Source organism: Erpetoichthys calabaricus, chromosome 7 (assembly GCF_900747795.2).
Source record: "Erpetoichthys calabaricus chromosome 7, fErpCal1.3, whole genome shotgun sequence".
Classification (NCBI taxonomy): Eukaryota; Metazoa; Chordata; class Cladistia; order Polypteriformes; family Polypteridae; genus Erpetoichthys; species Erpetoichthys calabaricus.
The window spans coordinates 82698356-82723554 of NC_041400.2; the positions used below are offsets into that span (position 1 = coordinate 82698356).

Consider the following 25199-nt stretch of genomic DNA (forward strand, 5'->3'; position numbering starts at 1 on the left):
GGAGTAATAAACTGAGAAAAGAGAACATGAGGAGTCAAGCTGTGTACGGAGAGGAATGAGAGGGCAAAAAATAAGAGGCACGTATTTGGCAAAAAATAATAGAATGAGTTCAGACCCTTGTGGTGGACTGGCGCCCAACTCGGGGTTTGTTTCCTGCCTTGCACCCTGAGTTGACTGGGATTGGCTCCAGCAGACCCCCGTGACCCTGCAGTTAGGATACAGCAGGTTGGATAATGGATGGATGGATGGAGTTCAGACCCTTTTATTTTTATTTTCTTTTATGGCATGTGTTTTATGGATAAATATTTTTGTACATGTTCTATTGTTTAAAAAATATGTTTTACGGGGGTTTTATTTACTTTAGTATTTTTTATGGTCAGTGATCAATAAGCCTGCAGAATTTAATTTTGTTAATAAGCAATGAACAGATAACACCAGTGGTCTGCAGTTTAATTATAAAAATACCACTTTAACATAGAACATTAATTTTCTACATGCTGCATATGTAGGCGTTTAGTGTAAAAAATAGATCTACTAAAATAAAATTGGCATCACTAACAAATACCAAATAATGACACATGGTTTGGCTAATGCTCCAGCTGTTCTTTAGTCATTTGTGAATGACAATTTTTATGTTTTGGGTAACATCTTAGTTTGCATTGATGGTATTATGTTTTCTAAAGATCTCCAAACCTGCATACAGCACATCTGTCAAGTCAAGTCAAGTTGGGGAGCATGCACTGGTACAGTGCGTTGCCGCACCCACTACACAATGAAACAACTCGGGATCCCGGTTTGCAACCCCCCAGGCAGACACGTGGTCCAGTCCCACCCTCCGGAAATGACCCTCTATCTGCCGCAGCCAGGTGTTACGTGGGTGACCCCTTCGTCTGGTCCAGTCACTCAGGTCCCCAACAATGAGGATCTTACGAGCTGGATCACCCTCGGGGAAACACACTACATGGCCATAGTGCCGTAACTGACGCTCCCTCACAATGCAGGTAATGTGCCTCATTCGGGACTCCATGAGCAACCACTCATTCGACACAAAGTCAAACCAACGGTACCCAAGGATTTTCCGGAGAGACACAGTACCAAAGAAGTCCAGTCTTCGTCTCAGGTCACTGGATAGCGTCCATGTCTCTCAACCATATAGCAAGTCAGGAAGCACCAGGACTCTAAAGACTTGGACCTTCATCCTTTTGCATAGATATCGGGAGCGCCATTCCAGCGACCTCATGACCCACCATGCTCTCCCAATCCGTATACTTACTTCACAGGAAGAGTCACTGCCCAGGTAAGTAAACCTCTCAACAAGGTCAACAATCTCTCCGCAAACAGAAACACTGCTGATGGCTGTGCCCAAGAGGTCATTAAAGGCCTGGATCTTGGTTTTTATCCAGGACACTCGCAAGTCCAGACACTCAGACTCCTCGCTCAGTCTCTTGAGCGCCCAGATCAGAGCTTCCATTGATTCCGCGAAGATCACAGCATCGTCAGCAAAGTCAAGATCCGTGAACCTTTCTTCACCAACAGATGCCCCACAGCCGCTGGACCCCACAACCTTGCCCAACACCCTGTCCATACAAGCACTGAACAGAGTAGGAGCAAGAACACACCCCTGACGAATCCCAGAATCAACTGGGAAAGACGCAGAGGTCCTGCCTCCACTATGCACAGCACTCACAGTACCAGTGTACAGGCCAGCCATGACATCCAGCAACCTCCAGGGGATCCTGGGAATCCTAAGGATGTCCCACAGGGCAGCTCGATCAGCTGAGTCGAACGCTTTGCGAAAATCCACAAAGGCTGCAAAGAAACTCTGCCGATATTTGAGTTTGTGCTCCATGAGAACCCTCAGTGCCAGGATGCGGTCGATGGTACACTTCTTAGGTATAAAACCAGACTGTTCTGGTCGCTGGTAGGTGAGCAAGTGATCACGGATCCTATTGAGGACGACCCTAGCAAGGACCTTACCTGGCACCGAGAGCAGTGTTATCCCCCTGTAGTTGCTGGAATCCAGGAGATCACCCTTCCCTTTCCAGATAGGGACGATAAGTCCCATTTTCCAGTCAGTTGGGATGATGCCAGTCTCCCAAATGGAAGCAAAGATTGGTTGCAATGCCAGGAGGACAGCCTTACCACCAGCCTGGAGAAGTTCACCCCGGATATCACAGATCCCTGCAGCCTTTCCCCGCCTCACCTGGTTCACCACCTGTGCAATCCCAGTGAGATTGGGTGGTTCACAGCTAATTGGAGGATCAGCCTCAAGAACCGTGGACCCAGAGATATCCAACGTCCTAGCCACAGGATCAGCTTTGAACAACTGCTCAATGTAGCCAGCCCAGCGGGTCACAACTGCAGTGTCATCCGTAAGGACCGTTCCATCTGCTGCCCTGAAAGCGACTCTTCGAGGAACAGATTCAGATGTGCATAATGCTTCGATTCCTCTGTAAGCAGGACGTGGGTTGTTAAAACCACAGATGGTGTGTCACTTGCTCACAGATTCCTCTAACAAACACCTCTTTATCTGCCCTCAGAGCCCTCGTAGCCGTCCCTCTCAGTTCCTGGTTCAGACCAGAGTTGCCATTGAGCCGTGCGCTGCGATTCCTCTCAATGATATCCAGAGAGCCCTGCGAGATGAAACACCCCTTTCTGGCAACACCAGTAACACCAACACAACCCTCAGCAACCTTCAGGGTCTTGTCGCGGAAGGTCTCCCACATCACATTAGGATCAGCAGTCGTACCCAAATCTAAAAGTTCCTCACACAAACTGCCAACTGCCAATCCTGCCACCAACCCCCATGATTTCCCTGCAAGTTGGAGGACAGCTTGCAGGGCCGGATGCAGTTTAACATCATACCCAGGAAAGCACATCTGTGACGATTGAAAATACATCAGTGAAATATGAATTTCTTAAAGTATTTTTTCTTAGGGTATGAAACTATCCAAACAGGATTAATCACAGATCCTTATAATAAACTATGATTTTAAAGTGGAAACAACTGGAGAATGTTAAACAGGTTCAATGAATTGTTGGGTTCACTAATTAAAAGTTTTAAGACATGCTGACACAAAACTGCAGTTTATCTTTAAAGTACATACATTAGGTATTGGGACTGGTACTGTATGGAAACACAAAGTAATTTTGCTGTTTTTAAATGCAATGACAATAAAGGCATCTATCTATCCATCAATAAAAAACTTGCATTATTATTGCTTTGTTAAAAGACTCTCTGGTTAAGGATTTTGTCAGTTTTTAGTACAACTTACATCTAGTGAGATGGCTTTTGTTATGTGAACCAAGCATATGGATAAAAGAACAACACAGAGTAACTGATTATGTTGTGAGATGTCACAATATCTGTCATGATCATGTTGCGTCCTAACAGTGTTTGTTTAGTAATGTGAATATGTCAGAATGAAACACATTAACATTTTTAACCTTGATCCTCTCTGTTTTTACTTTTGAAATAATCCATCCATCCATCCATCCATCCTCTTCCGCTTATCCGAGGTCGGGTCGCGGGGGCAGCAGCTTGAGCAGAGATGCCCAGACTTCCCTCTCCCCAGCCACTTCTTCTAGCTCTTCTGGGAGAATCCCAAGGCGTTCCCAGGCCAGCCGAGAGACATAGTCCCTCCAGCGTGTCCTGGGTCTTCCCCGGGGCCCCCTCCCGGTTAGACGTGCCCGGAACACCTCTCCAGGGAGGCGTCCAAGAGGCATCCTGATCAGATGCCCAAGCCACCTCATCTGACTCCTCTCGATGCGGAGGAGCAGCGGCTCTACTCTGAGCCCCTCCCGGATGACTGAGCTTCTCACCCTATCTTTAAGGGAAAGCCCAGACACCCTGTGAAGGAAACTCATTTCAGCTGCTTGTATTCGCGATCTCGTTCTTTCGGTCACTACCCATAGCTCATGACCAAAGGTGAGGGTAGGAACATAGATTGACTGGTAAATTGAGAGCTTCGCCTTGCGGCTCAGCTCCTTTTTCACCACGACAGACTGATGCAGAGCCCGCATTACTGTGGATGCCGCACCGATCCGCCTGTCGATCTCACGCTCCATTCTTCCCTCACTCGTGAACAAGACCCCGAGATACTTGAACTCCTCCACTTGGGGCAGGATCTCGCTACCAACCCTGAGAGGGCACCCCACTCTTTTCCGGCTGAGGACCATGGATTTGGAGGTGCTGATTCCCATCCCAGCCGCTTCACACTCGGCTGCGAACCGATCCAGAGAGAGCTGAAGATCACGGCCTGATGACGCAAACAGGACAACATCATCTGCAAAAAGCAGTGACCCAATCCTGAGTCCACCAAACCGGACCCCCTCAACGCCCTGGCTGTGCCTAGAAATTCTGTCCATAAAAGTTATGAACAGAATCGGTGACAAAGGGCAGCCCTGGCGGAGTCCAACTCTCACTGGAAACGGGTTTGACTTACTGCCGGCAATGCGGACCAAGCTCTGGCACCGATCGTCCAGGGACCAAACAGCCCTTATCAGGGGGTCCAGTACCCCATACTCTCGGAATACCCCCCACAGGATTCCCCGAGGGACACAGTCGAATGCCTTTCCCAAGTCCACAAAACACATGTAGACTGGTTGGGCAAACTCCCATGCACCCTCTAGGACCCTGCTAAGGGTGTAGAGCTGGTCCACTGTTCCACGACCAGGACGAAAACCACACTGTTCCTCCTGAATCCGAGGCTCGACTATCCGACGGACCCTCCTCTCCAGGACCCCCGAATGGACTTTTCCAGGGAGGCTGAGGAGTGTGATCCCTCTGTAGTTGGAACACACCCTCCGGTCCCCTTTCTTAAAGAGGGGGACCACCACCCTGGTCTGCCAATCCAGAAATAATTTTTTATAATTTTTTTTATTATTTTTTTATAACTTTTGAAATAATGTACACTTTACAACTGTCCTAAGTCCTAAGGTAAGATATTTTAAAAATCACAAGGGTAATGTTAAGAAGCTTCCTTGGTGTTACATTTTTTTCTCAAAAAAACATGTAAAAAGTGTTGCATTTTTTGGCTAGAAAAAAATACATATTTATTACATCTGATCTTTCCACAGTAAAACATGCCACACACATAAAGTACAATGTCAGAAGTGCGGAAAGTATAATAATGATACAAATAATAACAATAATAATAATAATGTATATTGTAAGAGCCATTTCTAGTTACAAAAATGTTTTACTATAACCCCCATAAGCTGAATTGAATTGGTACATTCTAACTATTTCTAACTTCTCTGACTAAACATTATTCTCAGTTAGTGATCAGCCTTGCCATGTGTAAGGTGTAGAGGGCACATACCTTGTGTGCGTGTTTTATGTCCTAAATAACATGTAAGACAAAGCACTTAATCAAAAGTGCTGCACCATACGTTTAAAGCGTACAGAAGAAGAAGTTAAGAATCTTTAAGTATAGAAACAACTAAAGTTTTACATTAAAAGCTAAGTTTAGAGAAGATAATTGTGTTCTTTTTTTTGCATTTTATTCTACGTGTGTACCAACTTTTTTCCACTTGTGTGGATTGTTTGCTTTGAATTTTCACTAAATATTTTAAAACGAACTTTTGGACTGATAGATTTCTTTCGGCACGCATATTACCCATTCTTGAACTCATCTTACATTCCTGTGGCTACACTAAAGTTTAAAACCAGCCTAAAATAGAAAGTTTGAAAACTGCCTTGGATTAAAAGAAAAAAACCTGTGTGTTTAAGCCTGACGTTGGACTGAGACAGAAACAAACGACAAATTGAAAACACTCAACAAGTACTTTTAATCTTACCTTACACTCCTGCGGCTACATACAGTAATCCCTCGCTATATCGCGCTTCGCCCTTCGCGGCTTCACTCCATCGCGGATTTTATATGTAAGCATATTTAAATATATATCGCGGATTTTTCGCTGCTTCGCGGGTTTCTGAGGACAATGGGTCTTTTAATTTCTGGTACATGCTTCCTCAGTTGGTTTGCCCAGTTGATTTCATACAAGGGACGCTATTGGCAGATGGCTGAGAAGCTACCCAGCTTACTTTTCTTTCTCTCTCTCTTGCGCTGACTATCTGTGATCCTGACGTAGGGGGTGTGAGCAGGGGGGCTGTTCGCACACCTAGACGATACGGACGCTCGTCTAAAAATGCTGAAAGATTATCTTCACGTTGCTACCTTCTGTGTGCAGCTTTTAAGTATGCTGCACGGTGCTTCGCATACTTAAAAGCTCAAAGGGCACGTATTGATTTTTTTATCTGTCTCTCTCTGCTCCTGACGGAGGGGGTGTGAGCTGCCGCCTTCAACAGCTTTGTGCCGCGGTGCTTCGCATACTTAAAAGCAAACAGCCCTATTGATTTATTTGCTCCTTTGAAGAGGAAGATATGTTTGTATTCTTTTAATTGTGAGACTGAACTGTCATCTCTGTCTTGTCATGGAGCACAGTTTAAACTTTTGAAAAAGAGACAAATGTTTGTTTGCAATGTTTGAATAACGTTCCTATCTCTCTACAACCTCCTGTGTTTCTGTGCAAATCTGTGACCCAAGCATGACAATATAAAAATAACCATATAAACATATGGTTTCTACTTCGCGGATTTTCTTATTTCGCGGGTGGCTCTGGAACGCAACCCCCGCGATGGAGGAGGGATTACTGTATATACTATCAAAATGTGTCGTTTGTGTGGGATATCTTAAAGCACAGTGAAATACACAATACAATGTCAGAGGCGGGACAATTGTATCGCAATTCCTTGCAGGTTTTCTTTCCAGACTGAACAGCACACTACAATATGTGCAATTAATATTAGTGTCACTTTTGGTTTCATCAGAATCACTTTCAATTTCAATGTCCGTTTCAATTTCACTGCCTCAAAACAGATTCACTTCAACATCATTGCTCATATCACTGTCAAGAACGTGCAACACCTGGGCTTCTGAAAAACATTTTGCACAAGATGCCATTATGAAGCTAGGAGAACACGTGTTTGCACCATTGCCTGGGTAACTACTTGGGCCTGCAGCTTGTGCAAGATACCCTTATACCGTTTCCCAAGCAATGCTAGGCACTAACACTGTTGGCACTTACACAGCTCAAGTAAACCTCGGGTCTAATGCTTGCACGAGACACATCTATACATTTGCACAAGTGACACTCGGGACTAATGTTTTTAGCACTGTTTTTACAGCCCGAGTGACACATGGGTCTAACGCTAGGGAGGTTAAGAAGGGATAAAGAAAAATTAGGTTAAAAAAAGTAAAATATTCATCATGTTCAGACTTTCTGAAGACTGCCACACTATCGGTTTATAGGATCACTATTTTTAGAATCTTGGGAGTGCAAACAGAAACTAAAATATATTGGCTAGTTATCAAAAAATTTTTCTCAATGAAATAATCTACTTAAACGACTACCATTATATTGTGTTAACAGACTTAACAGAGTGTTTTATTGACAAACAAGACTTTAAAAGCATGTTGTTACAAAAACACCTTTAAAGAGTTTCTTTAAAAGGAAATATCCTGAATTATCTTGGAATTCGCTAATATAATGTGTAAGAGACAATCTTAGAAAATTAAAGCTTCAAGCTAAACTGATATTAGTGTTTGCTTAGTCATAGCCATAGACAATGGTATAGCTCATCTTGACTGCACTGCAAATGGGCTACAAACTTGGATGGAGATGGAAAGGCTACCTTGGATGGAGATGGAAAGGCTACCTTATATCTGCAAACTCACTTAGAATAATATAAAGATGTCTGGAAAGGACTGGGCATAATTAATGGACTCAAGGAATTCCTATTACATCAACAATTCCTACCATGTCAACAGGAAGAGCCAGAGTCCACCTCGGGCCATCACTATGGGCTGTCCATAACTGAAAACCAAGAAAGGAGAGAACAGTGGAAGCTACACACAGTTAAAGCCACAGGACCAGATGGAGTTAGTCAAGCCCTGTGCTGATCCTCTGTTGCCTGTTCAGTCTGTCCGTAAGGCTCCAGAAAGTGCTGCTGCTGCGGAAAATATCTGTCATTATTCATGTTCCAAAGATGGCAGGCATTTTTTAACCTAGTGACTACATACCAGTGGCACTCATGTCTCACTTCATGAACACCTTTGAGAGGGTGGTCCTGGACTATATCAATGGCACACCCCCTAGACTCACTGCAGTTTGACTATCAGATAAAGACTGGAGTGGTGGATGTAATTATCTTCCTGTTCCACAAGCCTTATTCTCACCTGGACAAAGCTGGCAGCAATGTGAAGATTATGCTTGATTTATACTAGTGTCTTCAGTACCACCCAGCCATCCCTGTTAACAGGTAAGCTCAGACATATGCAGATGGATGACCCTATTCCAAGAGTTAAACTTAAAAGAAGTGGTGAGGCGGCCTTCTGCTGTTATGCACCTAAAATCTGGAATAGCTTACCAATAGAAATTCACCAGGCTAATATAGTGGATCATTTTAAAAAACTGCTAAAAACACATTATTTTAATATGGATTTCTCAGAGCTTCATTTTAGTTTAATCCTGATATTCTGTATATGCACTTAATTATCATTACCATTCATGGTGGCTCCCAAATCCGTACTAACCACTACTTTCTCTCCTGTTTTTATTCCGGTTTTCTGTTGTGGCAATCTGAGCCACCACCACTCGATCAAAGCACCGTGCTGTCCAGAGGTCCACATGACCATCATCATCAAGTTCTTCCATGTGAAGCCTGAAAACCATGAGAACTGATTGAGATCATTGATGTTAGGTAGAATGCCTAGAGGGGGCTGGGCGGTCTCGTGGCCTGGAACCCCTGCAGATTTTTTTTTTTTCTCCAGCCGTCTAGAGTTTTTTTTTGTTTTTTCTGTCCTCCCTGGCCATTGGACCTTACATTTATTGTATGTTAATTAGTACTGCCTAATTTTAATTTTTATATATTGTCTTTTTTCTCTTTCTTCATCTTATAAAGCACCTTCAGCTACATCATTTGTGCGAAAATGTGCTATACAGTGATCCCGTGCCTATCGCGGAAGTTACATTCCAGACTCATCAGCGATAGCTGAAAATCCGTGATATAGAAAGACCATATAAATAAACATTTTTTTAAAGTTTAAGCCTTAAAATACCCCTCCCACATGCTTTAAACACATGTAAACTTATTAAAACACATTTTGTAAACACATATGATATGTGGATGTCGGGCTAAGGATATGAGTAACATCTCTCTAGTATAAAACATTTTAACATCATGCAAGAAAAGGCAGTGAGACAGAACAGTGAGAACAGCTGCTGTACAGGCTTTTAAATGATTGACGGGCAGAGCGACAAGCAGAACAAGCATCTTGGCAGAAGCAGCACAAAGTCCGCTTCTCCTTAGCGTGTATTCTAGTTCCCCCCCCTTCACAACGTGAAGTAGCACGAGCGTAGCGTGCCTCCGGAGGGGGGGTTGTTGGTTTGAGCAAAGCGATCGAGACCTGGGGCCTCATGTATAAACGGTGCGTACGCACAGAAATGTTGCATACAAACGTTTCCACGCTCAAATCGCGATGTATAAAACCTAAACTTGGCGTAAAGCCACGCACATTTCCACGGTACCTCATACCATGGCGTACGCAATTTCTCCGCTCAGTTTTGCAGACTGGCTGCACCCAGCGTCAAAGCAGTGCTACTGTTCCTGTGTGATCACCCGTTCTTTCTTAGATCCACATTCCTGACGCGGCTTTATAAATACACTGAAACTAACTGCATATTGTTTAGTAGTGTAATGCATCTGATTGTAATTAACCTGCAGCAATATAATGGTCCAGGGAATAGCCATAGTATTCCAAATACCATAACTGCTTTAGCGTTGTAACTCTCACTGCATCTTCTTCTTCTTTGAGCTGCTCCCGTTAAGGGTTGCCACAGCAGATCATCTTTTTCCATATTACTCTCACTGCACCACTCGGAGTAGTTATATCACTGTATCTGAGTGAGGAATCACAGCAGCAGCTGATCGGAAAGAGAATTATCGGTACACAGCATGAAGCAGATGCTGCCTGAGCCACGGCAAAATGCTTCAGAGACTTCCCTGTACGGACTTCGTGGTTTAGAAAAAGTTTCACAACAAGAACTATAAACGCACTCAATCAGTCCATCAAGTGCTCCTTGTAGAACTGTTTGTACTTATAAGTACAATCACCTCACTGTAAACTTGCACTACATTTATAATATTGCACAACCTGCACCACTTAATAAAGCGCGTATTTACATATGATGATGATATCATTTTTAAAATGAAATGCAGCAAAATATGTTGATTATATTATACAGATAAAACTTTAACTTCATTTAAATAATCTGTATTGTTAATAATTAAACATGTGAGGACACGGTGCCACAGCACTAGCGAGTTCAGGGCTTGTTCCTGCATTGCGTTGTATTCTTGCTGGTGCTGACGTGACACTGGAAGGATAGACGGATACAATAATTAAACACGTACTACAAAGATATTTCAATGTTCCTTAAAAGTTTTGAAGAATCTGCGTTTTAAGCTTACAAATGGCTTCACGTCTATTACATTGCTGATTGTGTGGCGATTGGTTTTTGGAGAAAGAAAAGTAAGGACAGGAATTGGAGGTTAGTACGTTTGAAAGAGACAGTACTGCTGTGATAAATTATTTCATTGAAGGTCGCGTATGGCGCAGCAAGCCTCTTGCGTGAGACATGAACAAGCACTGCGCCACCGTGTTCCCATGTTTAATAACATGCTTTCATTCCTATCATCATGAAAAAGATATCACGTATACATCTCAGTATTTTAATTATTCAGAAAGCTGTAATATCACGTGTAATGGATTATGTGTCCTGTCGGAGAAAGAGAAAGCCCGTTTAAGAAGCAGGTAGTGATTCACACACATAGAGCACATAGAAGATCAAATACAGAACAAAGCATTTAACGTGCCACTTTAGTTACAATGGGATTTGAAAAACTAGTAAATTAAATGATTTTAAGATGAAGTTTATGATGTTCTACTTTAACGGCAAAATAAACTACGTGATTAAAGTGGAAATTTCGAGATTAAAGTTGACATTTCGTGCTTTTTTCCCCACTGTGTGCCTATTTTTTTTGTCTGTACTCTAATAAGCTTTCATATGACACTCAGACGGTGGGCTACGACTTGCCTTTTCACGGCGACTTTGATATGTGATTTCTTTTTTATTTCGGGCACTGTGCGACTTTGTGAACTTGAGCCTTCGAGTTTCTCCAACACTCTGTCACTCGATCAACTTCCTTTTGTTGATTATACCACTGTTTAAACCAACAAATAGTACGTTTTTCCTTTGCCTCCACTTGGTATTCGCTGAAATTCTTATATTTCCCCCCGTGCTTTTCCCATTGTCTTTTCACAGAAGGCTATTTATATTGATTTGCATATTCAAAGAGGCATAATTCTAGGAGGAGTTGGGGCGGGACAAAAGGCACGTGCACGTGCGTTACTTTTCACGCTGATCAGGATTTATGTAGTGGAAGAACGTGGACGTTTGCGTACGTACAGATTCCTGCATCTGGATTTTTCTGTGCATACGCACATTCCCGCTTTTCTGCTTACGCCATGTTATAGTGCGAGTTCTACGCACGGCGTTATACATGAGGTCCCAGATCATTTCAGAGATACTTTGATGACATGCCCTGCTTACAAACAATTTAAAACAAGTTCAGACATCTAACCTAGCAGTTGTTGGAATGCTTTTGGTAGACAAACTTCAGGCGCTCCCAGCTCTTAAAACAACGACAAGCAGAACACACAGCTTGTCAGCAGCAGCTGCAGAAACCCAGCAGATGATCCAAGCACCTCTCCTTAGCATGCGTTCAGCCCTCAACCCCCCGTCCTCCTCCTTCAGAATGCACAGAGCGACAAGCAGAACAAGCATCTTGGCAGAAGCACCACAAAGTCCACTTCTGCTTTGCGTGCGTTCAGCTCCCCCCCTTCACAAAGCGAGCGGCAGAGACAGCAAAGTGGCAAAAGGACAGTTGCTGTAAAGGCTTTTAAGTGATTGACGCAAAGTGCGACAAGCACAACACACAGCTGGCCAGCGGCAGCAGCAAGACACCAGCTGAACCGATCACATCTCTTTAGCGTGCGTTCAGACTCCCGCTTCACAACGCAAGCAGCATTATAGGTGCAGCGAGAAAGAGATTTAACTACACCCGAGGCAGGAAATAAAAGACAAATATTGTTTTTACAAAAGTTTTAAAGTAAAAATGAAAATAATGCATATGTAACAATTCCCATGAAAATAATTTCTTTAAATTGTTTATCCGGTAAACAAACATGGGGGTGGGCGAGAGAAGCGAGCAGGGGGCGGAGCGCCCTGGTAATAATAATAGTATTAATAAATCCGCGATGTAGCGGGGGCACAGTAGCTGAACCGCAATATAATGGGGGATCACTGTATACATAAATATTGTTGTTGTTGTATGGTGTCCTGGATAATGGACTATCTGTCAGACAGACCAGTGCTTCCCAAACTCGGTCCTGGGGACCCACTGTGGCTGCATGTTTTTGTTCCAACTAGCTTCTGTTATTAATTGGATTCCTGGGCTAATTAAGTGAATTGTCATTTCCCAAGTCCTGTGCTTTGGGAAAAATATAGAAATTAGAAAATGAAATTTGGTAAAAAAAAAAAAATGAAATGTCCCAAGCAGTTATATGGAAATAATGTATTTTTTTCTTTTTAACAATATTTCCATCTTGATTTTCATTCTACTTTTCCAGGTGTTCTAATTGTTTAATTAATCCATTATTTATTAATTAGTGGGTCTGACACTAAAGTAGTTACCACCTTTGATTATTCAGTGTTGTTTACCTGGGTGTCTGCTCTGCTCGTTTATAATTGTCATTAATAAGATACAATGAAGGGTGAAAACTGGAAACAGAAAGGGCAGAATATAATGAAATCAACAAAAGAGAGTTAAGCATTTAAATCTATAACAAAAGCAGCAATATTTCTAAATGTCCTATAAATGTAAAAATAATGCTGCTCTGCTTTTCTGAATGTAGAATAAGAAAATAAAATACCAGCTAATTAAACGAGATCAGTGTTATCAGGTGTTGTCACTGATTATGAATCTGGCTGGAACAAAAACCTGCAGCCACAGTGGGTCCCGAGGACCATGAATGAGAACCCCTGAGGCAGACCATGCGAGACTGAAGGACTGTGTTTCTGATACAGATGTACTTTTAACTAACACTGGAACTGTCCTGTCTCCTATTCTCTTTACTCTATACACCTCAGACTATAAATATAACATCAGGTTATGTCACTTGCAGACCATGCAAGACTGAAGGACTGTGTTTCTGATACAGATGTACTTTTAACTAACACTGGAACTGTCCTGTGTCCTTTTCTCTTTACTCTATACATCTCAGACTATAAATACAGTGATCCTTCGCTGTATCGCGCTTCGCCTTTCGCGGCTTCACTCTATCGCGGATTTTATATGTAAGCATATTTAAATATATATCGCGGATTTTTTGCTGGTTCGCGGATTTCTGAGGACAATGGGTCTTTTAATTTCTGGTACATGCTTCCTCAGTTGGTTTGCCCAGTTGATTTCATACAAGGGACGCTATTGGCAGATGGCTGAGAAGCTACCCAACTTACTTTTCTTTCTCTCTCTCTTGCGCTGACTATCTGTGATCCTGACGCAGGGGGGCTGTTCGCACACCTAGACGATATGGACGCTCGTCTAAAAATGCTGAAAGATTATCTTCACGTTGCTACCTTCTGTGTGCAGCTTTTAAGTATGCTGCATGGTGCTTCGCATACTTAAAAGCTCAAAGGGCACGTATTGATTTTTGACTTTGTTTCTCTCTCTCTCTCCCTGCTCCTGACGGAGGGGGTGTGAGCTGCCGCCTTCAACAGCTTTGTACCGGCGGTGCTTCGCATACTTAAAGCCAAACAGCCCTATTGATTTGTTTGCTTTACTCTCTGTTTCCTTTGAAGAGGAAGATATGTTTGCATTCTTTTAATTGTGAGACAGAACTGTCATCTCTGTCTTGTCATGGAGCAGTTTAAACTTTTGAAAAAGAGACAAATGTTTGTTTGCAGTGTTTGAATAACGTTCCTGTCTCTCTACAACCTCCTGTGTTTCTGCGCAAATCTGTGACCCAAGCATGACAATATAAAAATAACCATATAAACATATGGTTTCTACTTCGCGGATTTTCTTATTTCGCGGGTGGCTCTGGAACGCAACCCCCGCGATGGAGGAGGGATTACTGTATAACATCAGGTTATGTCACTTGCAGAAATTCTGAGATGACCTTGCACTTATGGGGTATATTGATAAGGAGGATAAGAAAGACCATAGGTGGCAGGTGGAGAACTTTAATTCTTGACACAGAAAGAATTATCTGCAACTACAAATCAACAAAACCCAGGAAGTGGTTACTGGCTTTTGCCACAACAAAGAGCTTATATATCCAGTTACTATTCAGGTGGTACACTCCTATAAGTACATGGAGGTCCACATCAATGACATGTTAGACCAGTCTTATAACAAAGAGAAACAATATAAGAAAGGGCAGTGGAAGCTGCTTTTTTCTTTGGAAAATTGCATTCCTTTAATGTGGGTAGTGACATCCTTCACATGTTCTACAACTCTGTAATGGGCAGTGAGAATTTCTATGCTATGGTGTGCTGGGCTGGTAACATCACTTCAAGAGAAGCTCATCAATTCAACAAACTAATTAAAAGGTCAGGCTCAGTTGTAGGATATACTCTGTATCCCCGGAGGAAGTAGCAAAGGAGAGAATAAAAACAAAACTGCCATTATGAACAATGCTGACATCCTCTCCATGACACACTAACAATTAGCGCTATCAATTTCATACCTGTATGACAATCTTCTCTTTCTACATTTTCTTTATTTTTTCCCACTTCTGTGTGGGGTTGATGTGCTTGATCAGCTTTCACCATAGACCTCCTCTCCAGTCAGAACTTTTTCCTTCAAATCTTCTTTCACTCTATCAATCCACCTCCCTTTTGGCCTTCCTCACCTCCTCTGTCCCTGTACTTCCATTTCCGTCACTCTTTTGACTATGCATTCATTGTCTCTCCTCATCACATGTCCATGCCACTTCAATCTACTTTCTTGTACTTTCTTAAAAATCTCTCACTTTTGTTGTACCTCTGATTGTCTAATTTCGTATTCTGTCCTTATTTGTAACTTCATATAACAACATACCAATGACAATATGGCTGCATAATGCCTCACTGGGGCTGTAAAACTGTGAGACTTTGTCCAGTCTGCACTAGTCCACCGCTGGTATTTCAAAGCCCTACTTTATCCTTTAATGAATGACTTTCTTGCTGCCACTCATCCTGTCAATAAACAGGGAAGGCACATGTACTGAAAGAAGAAAAAAGATCAACTTGCGTTGTTGTTACTTAGAGAGTCAGATCGGGGGAGGGGTGATGTTAGAGCGGGTGAGCTCATTCAGTGCTACAGGAACAACGCACGTTGATCATTTTTTTCTTTCAGTTCATGTGCCTTCCCTGTTTATTTATATATCTCTGCCTGTCTGTCTCCCTATTACGCAGTGCTCGTCTGTCTGTGTGTTATGGATCTTAAAAATAACAGTTATAAGGACAGTTGTTCCTGTTAATTGCAGTTTCAATTGTTAAAAAAATATTTTAAAAGGAGCATCCCACATGAAAATATAACGATCTCATTAACTGACAGTGCATACCAATTTATAAATTTTATGTCCGTTTGAGGTTAAAAAGAAAAAAAAAAAAAAAGCAACATTTTATCCCTAGCGGGGAATCGAACTCATGTCTGAGAGGCGGCAGAGCTGTTGTGCTCTAAGAGGTAAATCCTAACGCGCTACGCCACAGAGGCTGTTGTATTGTCCTTGAAGCTTTTGTGAAAGTGTTTATTTGATCTTTGGAACTCGGGCTTTACACATTCTATAGTTTATGCCTACTACATTTTGTAACATTTATTACTAAAATATGACAAACTTTCTGTTTTAACAATGTGTTTACACAGATTACTTTAGAATAATGATCTCTTATTTCCACTGTAAAACTCCACTTCACTCCCACATAATCAATCAAGGCGTGAGCTGGGAAAACTTCGCTCACGTTCTAAGTCGGTGGGGGGATGGAATAGCCGGCTGCTGGCAGCTTGTCTTTTATCAGCACATTTAGAGGACAAAGGATGCTGGCAGAGAGGTGTGAATGGATTTAAGAAGCGATTTAAGGTGGGTCGGATATACGAGTTTTTTCGTAGGCTCTGGTAATTCTAGTGTTAAGGGTAATAATGCCATGTCTCATTTAATTTGTTAATTGCTATTTTCTTGCCATTATCACTGGAATTTACAACTTTCTGCAGTTCAAGTAGTACTTCAGAGGGTGCAGTAACACAGGCTGTTCCAACTCTGCTTTAAGTCAGAGATGGTTTTTAGATAGATAGATAGATAGATAGATAGATAGATAGATAGATAGATAGATAGATAGATAGATAGATAGATAGATAGATAGATAGATACTTTATTAATCCCAATGGGAAATTCACATTCTTCAGCAGCAGCATACTGATACAATAAATAATATTAAATTAAAGAATGATAATAATACAGGTGAAAAAAACAGACAATAACTATGTTTAATGTTAAATATTAACGTTTACCCCCCCTGGTGGAATTAAAGAGTCGCATAGTTTGGGGGAGGAACGATCTCCTCAATCTGTCTGTGGAGCAGGACAGTGACAGCAGTCTGTCGCTGAAGCTGCTCTTCTGTCTGGAGATGACATTATTTAGTGGATGCAGTGGATTCTCCATAATTGATAGGAGCCTGCTGAGCGCCCTTCGCTCTGCCACAGATGTTAAACTGTCCAGCTCCATGCCAACAATAGAGCCTGCCTTCCTCACCAGTTTGTCCAGGCGTGAGGCGTCTTTCCTCTTAATGCTGCCTCCCCAGCACACCACTGCGTAGAAGAGGGCGCTCGCCACAACTGTTTGATAGAACATCTGCAGCATCTTATTGCAGATGTTGAAGGAAGCCAGCCTTCTAAGGAAGTATAACCGGCTTTGTCCTTTCTTGCACAGCGCATCAGTATTGGCAGTCCAGTCTAATTTATCATCCAGCTGCACTCCCAGATATTTATAGGTCTGCACCATCTGCACACAGTCACCTTTGATGATCACTGGGTCTATGAGGGGTCTGGGCCTCCTAAAATCCACCACCAGCTCCTTTGTTTTGCTGGTGTTCAGGTGTAGGTGGTTTGAGTCGGACCATTTAACAAAGTCATTGATTAGGTCCCTATACTCCTCCTCCAGCCCATTCCTGATACAGCCCACGATAGCAGTGTCATCAGCGAACTTTTGCACATGGCAGGACTCCGAGTTGTATTGGAAGTCCGATGTATATAGGCTGAACAGGACCGGAGAAAGTACAGTCCCTTGTGGCGCTCCTGTGTTGCTGACCACAATGTCAGACATGCAGTTCCCAAGACGCACATACTGAGGTCTGTCTTTAAGATAGTCCACGATCCATGCCACTAGGTATGAATCTAATCCCATCTCTGTCAGCTTGTCCCTAAGGAGCAGAGGTTGGATTGTGTTGAAGGCGCTAGAGAAGTCTAGAAACATAATTCTTACAGCACCACTGCCTCTGTCCAAGTGAGAGAGTGATCGGTGTAGCATATAGATGATGGCATCTTCCGCTCCCACCTTCTCCTGATATGCAAACTGCAGAGGGTCAAGGGCGTGTTGAACCTGTGGCCTAAGGTGGTGAAGCAGCAGCCTCTCCATGGTCTTCATCACATGTGATGTCAGAGCAACAGGCCGAAAGTCATTCAGCTCACTAGGACGTGATACCTTTGGGACTGGGGTGATACAAGATGTTTTCCAAAGCCTCGGGACTCTCCCCTGTTCCAGGCTCAGGTTGAAGATGCGCTGTAGAGGACCCCCCAGCTCCGATGCACAGACCTTCAGCAGTCGTGGCGATACTCCATCTGGACCCGCTGCTTTGCTGGCACGAAGTCTCCTCAGCTCTCTGCTCACTTGCGCTGTTGTTATTATGGGTGGGGATGTTTTTCCTTGCTGGTATCAGCAGAAGGATGTGTGGAGGGTGCAGTACTCCGAGGTGAGAGTGAGAGTGGGTTAGGGTGGTCAAACCTGTTAAAAAAGTTGTTCATTTGGTTTGCTCTCTTCACGTCTCTCTCAATGGTGGTACCCCGCTTCGAGCTGCAGCCAGTGATGATCTTCATCCCATCCCACACTTCCTTCATGCTGTTATTCTGCAACTTCTGCTCCAGCTTTCTCCTGTACTGCTCCTTCGCCGCCCTGAGTTGGACTCGGAGTTCCTTCTGCACGCGCTTGAGCTCATGCTGATCACCGTCTTTAAAAGCCCTTTTCTTCTGATTCAAAAGGCCCTTGATGTCACTTGTAATCCATGGCTTGTTGTTAGCATAGCAGCGTACTGTTCTTACTGGAACTACAATGTCCATACAGAAGTTGATGTGGTCAGTAGTGCAGTCAACAACTTCCTCAATGTTCTCATTATGAGATCCCTGCAGGATATCCCAGTCTGTAGTTCCAAAAAGTTCTCTCAGAGTATTCTCAGCCTCCGGGGTCCACTTCCTGAATGATCGTGTGGTTACAGGTAGGACTCTCACTTTTGGTTTATAGTGAGGCTGAAGCTGAACCAGGTTATGATCTCCTTTCCCAAGCGTAGGCAGCGGGGTGGCGCTGTATGCGTCTTTAACGTTTGCATACAGTAAATCAATAGTCTTATTTCCCCGGGTGTTACAGTCCACATACTGGGAGAATGCAGGCAATGTTTTGTCCAGCGTCACATGGTTAAAGTCTCCAGCGATTAGCACAAGCGCCTCAGGGTGCTGCGTTTGTAACTTAGCAACAGTGGAATGGATGATGTCACTCGCTGACTCCACGTCTGCCCGAGGAGGAATGTATACAATAACAACAATGACATGTCCAAACTCTCTGGGCAAATAGTAGGGACGTAAACTTACGGCCAACAGTTCGATATCCCTGCAGCAAGTGGAGATTTTGACGTTAACATGTCCAGAGTGACACCACCGTGTATTAACATAGAGAGCGAGTCCTCCTCCTTTGTGCTTACCACAGGTACTTGCATCTCTGTCCGCTCTAACTGTGCTAAACCCGGGTAGCTCCACGTTGGCATCTGGGATGGTGTTATTTAGCCACGTTTCGCAGAAACACAACAAACTGCATTCTCTGTAGGTCCTTACATTTTTCACCAGCGCAGCCAGTTCGTCGATCTTATTTGAGATTGAGTTTACATTCCCCAGAATCACAGAAGGCACCGAAGGCTTGAAACGCCACTTTCTCGCAAGCCGCTTCTTTTTTAGCTTAGTGCCGGCTCTGCTGCCACGATACTGCCTTCTTACCTCGTCGGGTAAATATGGAACCACACCGGCACTGGCATTTGTTCTCAGCGCCCGAAGTTGAGTACTTGAATAGGCGAGTCTCGGCGTGTTAAAATCCATGCCCACGTTGTAAAAGTAAGTGTGTCCAGGGAACGAATCCACATAAAATAAAGTGGTAGGAGTGATCAATAAATAAAAATAGAAAAATAAAAGTAGAAAAGTACACATACATATACAGTCATACACGGAGCTGCTGAAAAGGCTGCCACTCACGGCGGCGCCGGATGCAATAGAAGTTGATTACTGTGCAAATTGTTTGCTTCAACTTGCAAGGCTTAATTAATTGCTGCAAATCAGAAGAACTGCAGGTTGTAAACTATTATTTGTTCCCTGAAGAAGGTCCATTTATAATATTATGATATTTCCTTTTTTCAGTTTTTGATAACCTAAACTATACATTTAAACATCTTCCAGTTTACTGCTTACCTTTTCACTATTTAAGGTCATTCATTGCATTTCAACTGATTAAATGTGAAGAAAAACTGGAAAGACTGAGGAGTTCTAAAACTTTTGACCAGTAGTATATGTTTATTTGCTTTATTGTTGTTGTTGTTGGTTCTGAATTATTATTTTTTTTATTGTTATGTATTTTTGTGATTTTGTTATTATGAACCCTTCCTTTAAATATCTTGATATATATGTTTGTAGGTGGGGGCCCCAAGAAGCAGGACCACTGGGACATCAACACTCTTGAGCCCTCCCTCCAGCTATTCCGCCAGAGTAGAGCACGCTCAGCAGTAACAGAACATTGTTTGTGGATGGAGTTACAAATATTGCTGTTCAGTTTATGTATGTATGTATGTATGTATATATTTATTTATCTTTTGTCCCTGGTTTTCTCTTTTGGATTTTGGAATAGGCTTTGTTTTGTGGGAGTGTCTTTCTGGCAACTTTTTTTGCTGGTATATTCTATTTTTTCAATAAATCCTTCATTTATAAATATTCTTTGGTTGTCCTGTTATACACGAGCTTAGGGTTTACAGTCACTTTATGTTTTCTAGTTATTTAACGCAGTTTCCCATTTTTGAGGTCTGGTAGGGTTGAAACCTGCAGTTAGCCTGTTTTGAAGCTAGCTGAATTTGGGGTAAGTCTCCCTGGGCATACGGTTTAGGTTGTGGCACTGTTTTCCTGATCTTTTTAGAAGGCCTCACATCAATGTTAGTTATATTTGGGACTCCTAATCATAACACATGATAACCTACAAGACTGGGATTAGCAGTTAACCACTTTATCTTTTGCAATCGTTAGTGCAAAGCATTACAAAACTGGTATGGCACTAGCTCAGCTCCACTTGGGATGTAACCTCAAATGGTCCTTGGAACATTTAGTCCACAAAAATACTCAACAGACAACCTATAAAATGACAGGAAGACAACAAGGCATTATTTAAAAAATAAAGAAAAGCATAGGTGTATCCAAGATCAGATAAGACAGATATTATAACTACAGGCAGAAGAGGCACACTTCCAATCTAATGTTTTGGTCTTTGAAAAGTCTCACCACATTTCAATAACTGTGTCCTGATTCTCAGTTGTACTTGCTCCTAAGTGGGTAGGGACAACAATTCTGAAAAAATTAAAGTCTATTTATTATCATATAAAATATCAGGAATTCACTAAACTAAAGAAATACAGACAGTTAATATGGTTATTCTGAAGCAACATTTTTCTTCCAATAAGTCCATTCCTTGTATTAGGCAGTGACACAGTAAACTAATGCATTTTCTTATCATTGTTTTAAGTATTTTTTGGGTTAAAATGTCCTGATTTCCTTGCATTATGTGAAGACAAGTGGGATTTGTAGTTTGCAGCAAAACATATCGGGAAAGAAACCAGTGTGCAGGGAAGAGAAAAACGAAAACAAAACTTCAAAAGATGAAAGTGGGGGAAAGGGTTTTTGCTTGTTTGATTTCTTCTTTTTTTAGAACAAGCATGCTCTTTTATTCAAAAAACTTGCTGAGAATGTAATCGTTTTGACATCTACAGGGTGGGCCATTTATATGGATACACCTTAATAAAATGGGAATGGTTGGTGATATTAACTTCCTGTTTGTGGCACATTAGTATATGTGAGGGGGGAAACTTTTCAAGATGGGTGGTGACCATGGTGGCCATTTTGAAGTCGACCATTTTGGATCCAACTTTTGTTTTTTCAATAGGAAGAGGGTCATGTGACACATCAACCTTATTAGGAATTTCACAAGAAAAACAATGGTGTGCTTGGTTTTAACGTAACTTTATTCTTTCATGAGTTATTTACAAGTTTCTGACCACTTATAAAATGTGTTCTGTTCTTCTTAAGGTAATACAATCAGCGTTGTATAGAAGAACTATTCATATCTCTCTTGGTGACAGCAATCCTGTCCTTAAAAAAACTGTTTTTTGTCTTTTAAGAAAAGGGCTAAAAAATGTTATTTCAATATATTCATTTGCTTGGTTGTTTGATGATTATCTGGATGTTAATTTGTTCATCACAAATTCTTAATCTACTTTATTTCTTCTTAGCATTCCAGAATTTAACCTAGGTTTACTTTGTGACTAAATTTGTTTTACTCAGTTATACTTGATTGATGCAACTTTAAACTGTTTTCTCTGAATAAATCATTTTAAAAAAATAAGAATACCTTCAGCTTTGGTGCGAACCTCCAGACTAGGCTCTGCAGACATCACAGGGGGCTGGGGGCTTTCTTTATCAATAAATCTATGCAATGGTGATCCTCCAGCAGCAGATTCAAGATCATAGTTTCCCTGGTTGTAGCAGTGCAATAAGGGCATGGGTGGTAGACTGTGGCATTCTCCCATGCATAGCTGAATATCAGACACTGGTGTAATGTCTTGGGATGATGAGTCACTGCTCTTCCTTAGAGGGGGAGAGCTTCCATTCAAACTATTACTCCTTATCTTACTACGTGCAATTTCTGCAAAGGATGTGACTCTTCGGGGTGGGGAAGAGTGGTGAGAGAAGTGTGAAGAACTCTCACTCAGCTTTACTGGACAGCTCATCATACGCTCCAAAGACCCAAGGCGAGGAGATGGTGATTTATGCAGGTGCCGGTCATAGCTCCTAGAGCGTGGTCGCCCTGTGCTGTGCATATTAGGAGGAGAAACATTGATATAAACCTGTCCTTCAATAACACTATGAGCCATTTGATCCTCTATGGTCTCATCATCCTTACTGTCTCCCTGTTGCTCAAACCATTTTCCTTGCTCGTTGTCCTCAGGCTTTTGAAACAGATAATATTCAGTAGGCTGGCTAGGACTGCTCTTGTTATGCTCATCAGAGCAACTGGCAATAGAGGATCCAGCTGGACTAGGAGAAGATTGTGAAGAGAGGTCACAGGTTACTAGCTTATAATAATTCTGGGTTGCCACTACTAAACGTGCCTGGCTTTGGAAGCAAGAGGTCACATCAGACCCATCTGATAAGCCAGGACCAGCTTCACAATTAAGGTGATAGGAATTACAATTGGCATCCAAGGTGTCTGGAGATTGCTGATAGTTACTAGTATGATCAAAGCCACTACTGAAACCACCCAACCCCTGAGAACATCCTCCCTGGGATTCTAAGGGTGAAGTATGCAAGTCAAGGTAAAATGCTACACCTGGTTCTGAGTGGCTACCGATAGAGGACTCACAGGATTGATCTTCAGAGTTCATGTTCAGAGATTTCGAAGGAACATCATTCTTCATTTTATTGTAAATTGTGCTGAAGTTAACCAGCACACCATCTGAGCTATTGCAGGAAGAGTCACTAACATAGCCCATCTGCTCATCATTAATTTCAGAAGGATCAGAAAAGCTATAAAAGCAGCAGCGGCAACGATTTGCAGAAGAAGGTGGATGATTAAAGTCCATGCTAGAACAGCAACTACAGGGGTGACTCTGTTGGTCTTCCCTCAGCTGATCATCTTCCTCAGGAGGGCTGCTATTCCACTCCTGTTCCCCACAGTCCATTGAGAGAGTGGAGCCACTACTCCCATTACGTTGTTGACAGTGATGACCAGAGAGGTCCAAGCATTCCACTAATCGTTCCATTGTTTTTGTGTTGCAGCAGTTAGGATTGTTCATCATTAAATTGCACCCAACACTTTCTCGGCCTTCAGCTGCACCAAGTCTGTGTGAAATAGCAGTCGCAGACCTAAGGGAAGTTTCCATGTTTTCATGTAGAAGAAATGAGTGAGGGGTAAAATGAAAGGAAGAGTGCTTATCAGTATTAGTATTGCTGTTAACATGAAGATGAAAGGAGGAGTCTTCCTGGTAGCCATCAAATTGTTTTTTATCTTTTGCGTTTAGAAGAAAAGGATTGTAGCGTTGCTTATGGTTTCCTTTCCCTGCATACTCTTTTACTTTGGTTTCTACCAAGTTATATGAAGACGAGAACGAAGAGGAATCAATTAACTTACTGTCTCCACCACCACTACTGGATGCCTTAATCAAGCTGCTATAAACCAGGTCTTCTTTCAGCAAAACATCCCTTTCAGGCAAGGAGGTGGTCCGAGTCAGTCCTAAATCAGGCTGGCAGAATGGGTTGGCTCTCTTGATGGAGCTGCAGCACTGCCTGTCTGCGATCTGGCAGTGCACAAGTGGGATATGGTGAACAATTAAGGTCTCCCCAGAAAGTTTAAGGGGGCTGTCCATGCTGAATAACAACTTTAATTGATAAGATGGTTAGAAAAATCCACACAGCAGGTGCCTTGGGACCTAGTGTTACAATGCAACATGGTAATCACTTGAAAACATGACGTAAAGGGACATCTGGAAAAGAAAGAGAAACTAGTTAGCTAAGGTTCCAACTTAGTTTACTAAAGACTACATACTTAGGAAGCAAGCAATTAAATAAATATTTCCAAAACATAAGCATGCATTAATAAAGCTCAGGACCCATCTTCACATTAAAAACAGATATGTAAAAAGAAAATCACTGGTGTTGTGATCCTGCAGGTTACTAGATTGTTGTTTTTGACAGTAATCCAAACATGATTACTTTGAACAAACAAACATAACACAATTTACTGATAAAAATAAGGATTATAGAAGATACTGTATATTTATGTATTACATACTGTAGACTGGTAGTAAAATTTTGCCTTTGGTATTGATTCCAGCTGTCGGACCTCAGTACCTGTACCGAAGCAATAACGGCTAATTCCTACACTCCTAAAACCCCCTGCCATCTGTCTACAGCCACAAAATCACACTTCTCCACATCAATACAAGTAGCAGTTCCCTCCTGGAACGTGTAACCATGGCTGGGGGAGTGGGAGATTTCATTGCTTAGGTGGTCCCCTGTGAAGTCTGCTAAATGTCCAAGCAAGAAGGAAGAGCTCCCTATCCCCCTCCTTTGAGTTTTTTGCACATTGATGCTTTACTCCAAATTGTCTGCTGAACGTCACAGACCAGGGAGGGGGCCCTTAAACAGTGATTAGGCCTTAATCCAAGTCAGATGAAGACAATTCCATTCTTCAGCACTGGCATATGCATTCAACACAATTAAGACTAAGGAATTATGTGTTGTGGCTTTGATTGACACATATCTATCTATCTATCTATCTATCTATCTATCTATCTATCTATCTATATCAGTTGAAAGTGCTTGATGTATTCATTACAATCTTCATGTTAACCCAACAGTTAACATTAATCCAAAACAAAAACTTGTGTTGTTGTTTTCTTACATGGTTGTTGCAGCTTTAATAAATTGCCATAAAGGGTAGTGAATATTATTATGAAACTAA

At 42.2% G+C, this 25199-nt stretch overlaps 1 protein-coding gene across 1 annotated transcript in view; it reads right to left on the reverse strand.

Annotated features, from left to right (window-relative positions):
- rusc2 (RUN and SH3 domain containing 2) overlaps nucleotides 1–25199 on the reverse strand; it is a 329699-nt gene that overhangs the window by 212825 nt on the left and 91675 nt on the right. Inside the window, exon 2 of the mRNA XM_051929450.1 lies at nucleotides 22089–24219. Within this exon, the coding sequence (XP_051785410.1) occupies nucleotides 22089–24102 (2014 nt within the window). The 5' untranslated portion in view covers nucleotides 24103–24219. The remainder of the gene's footprint in view (nucleotides 1–22088; nucleotides 24220–25199) is intronic.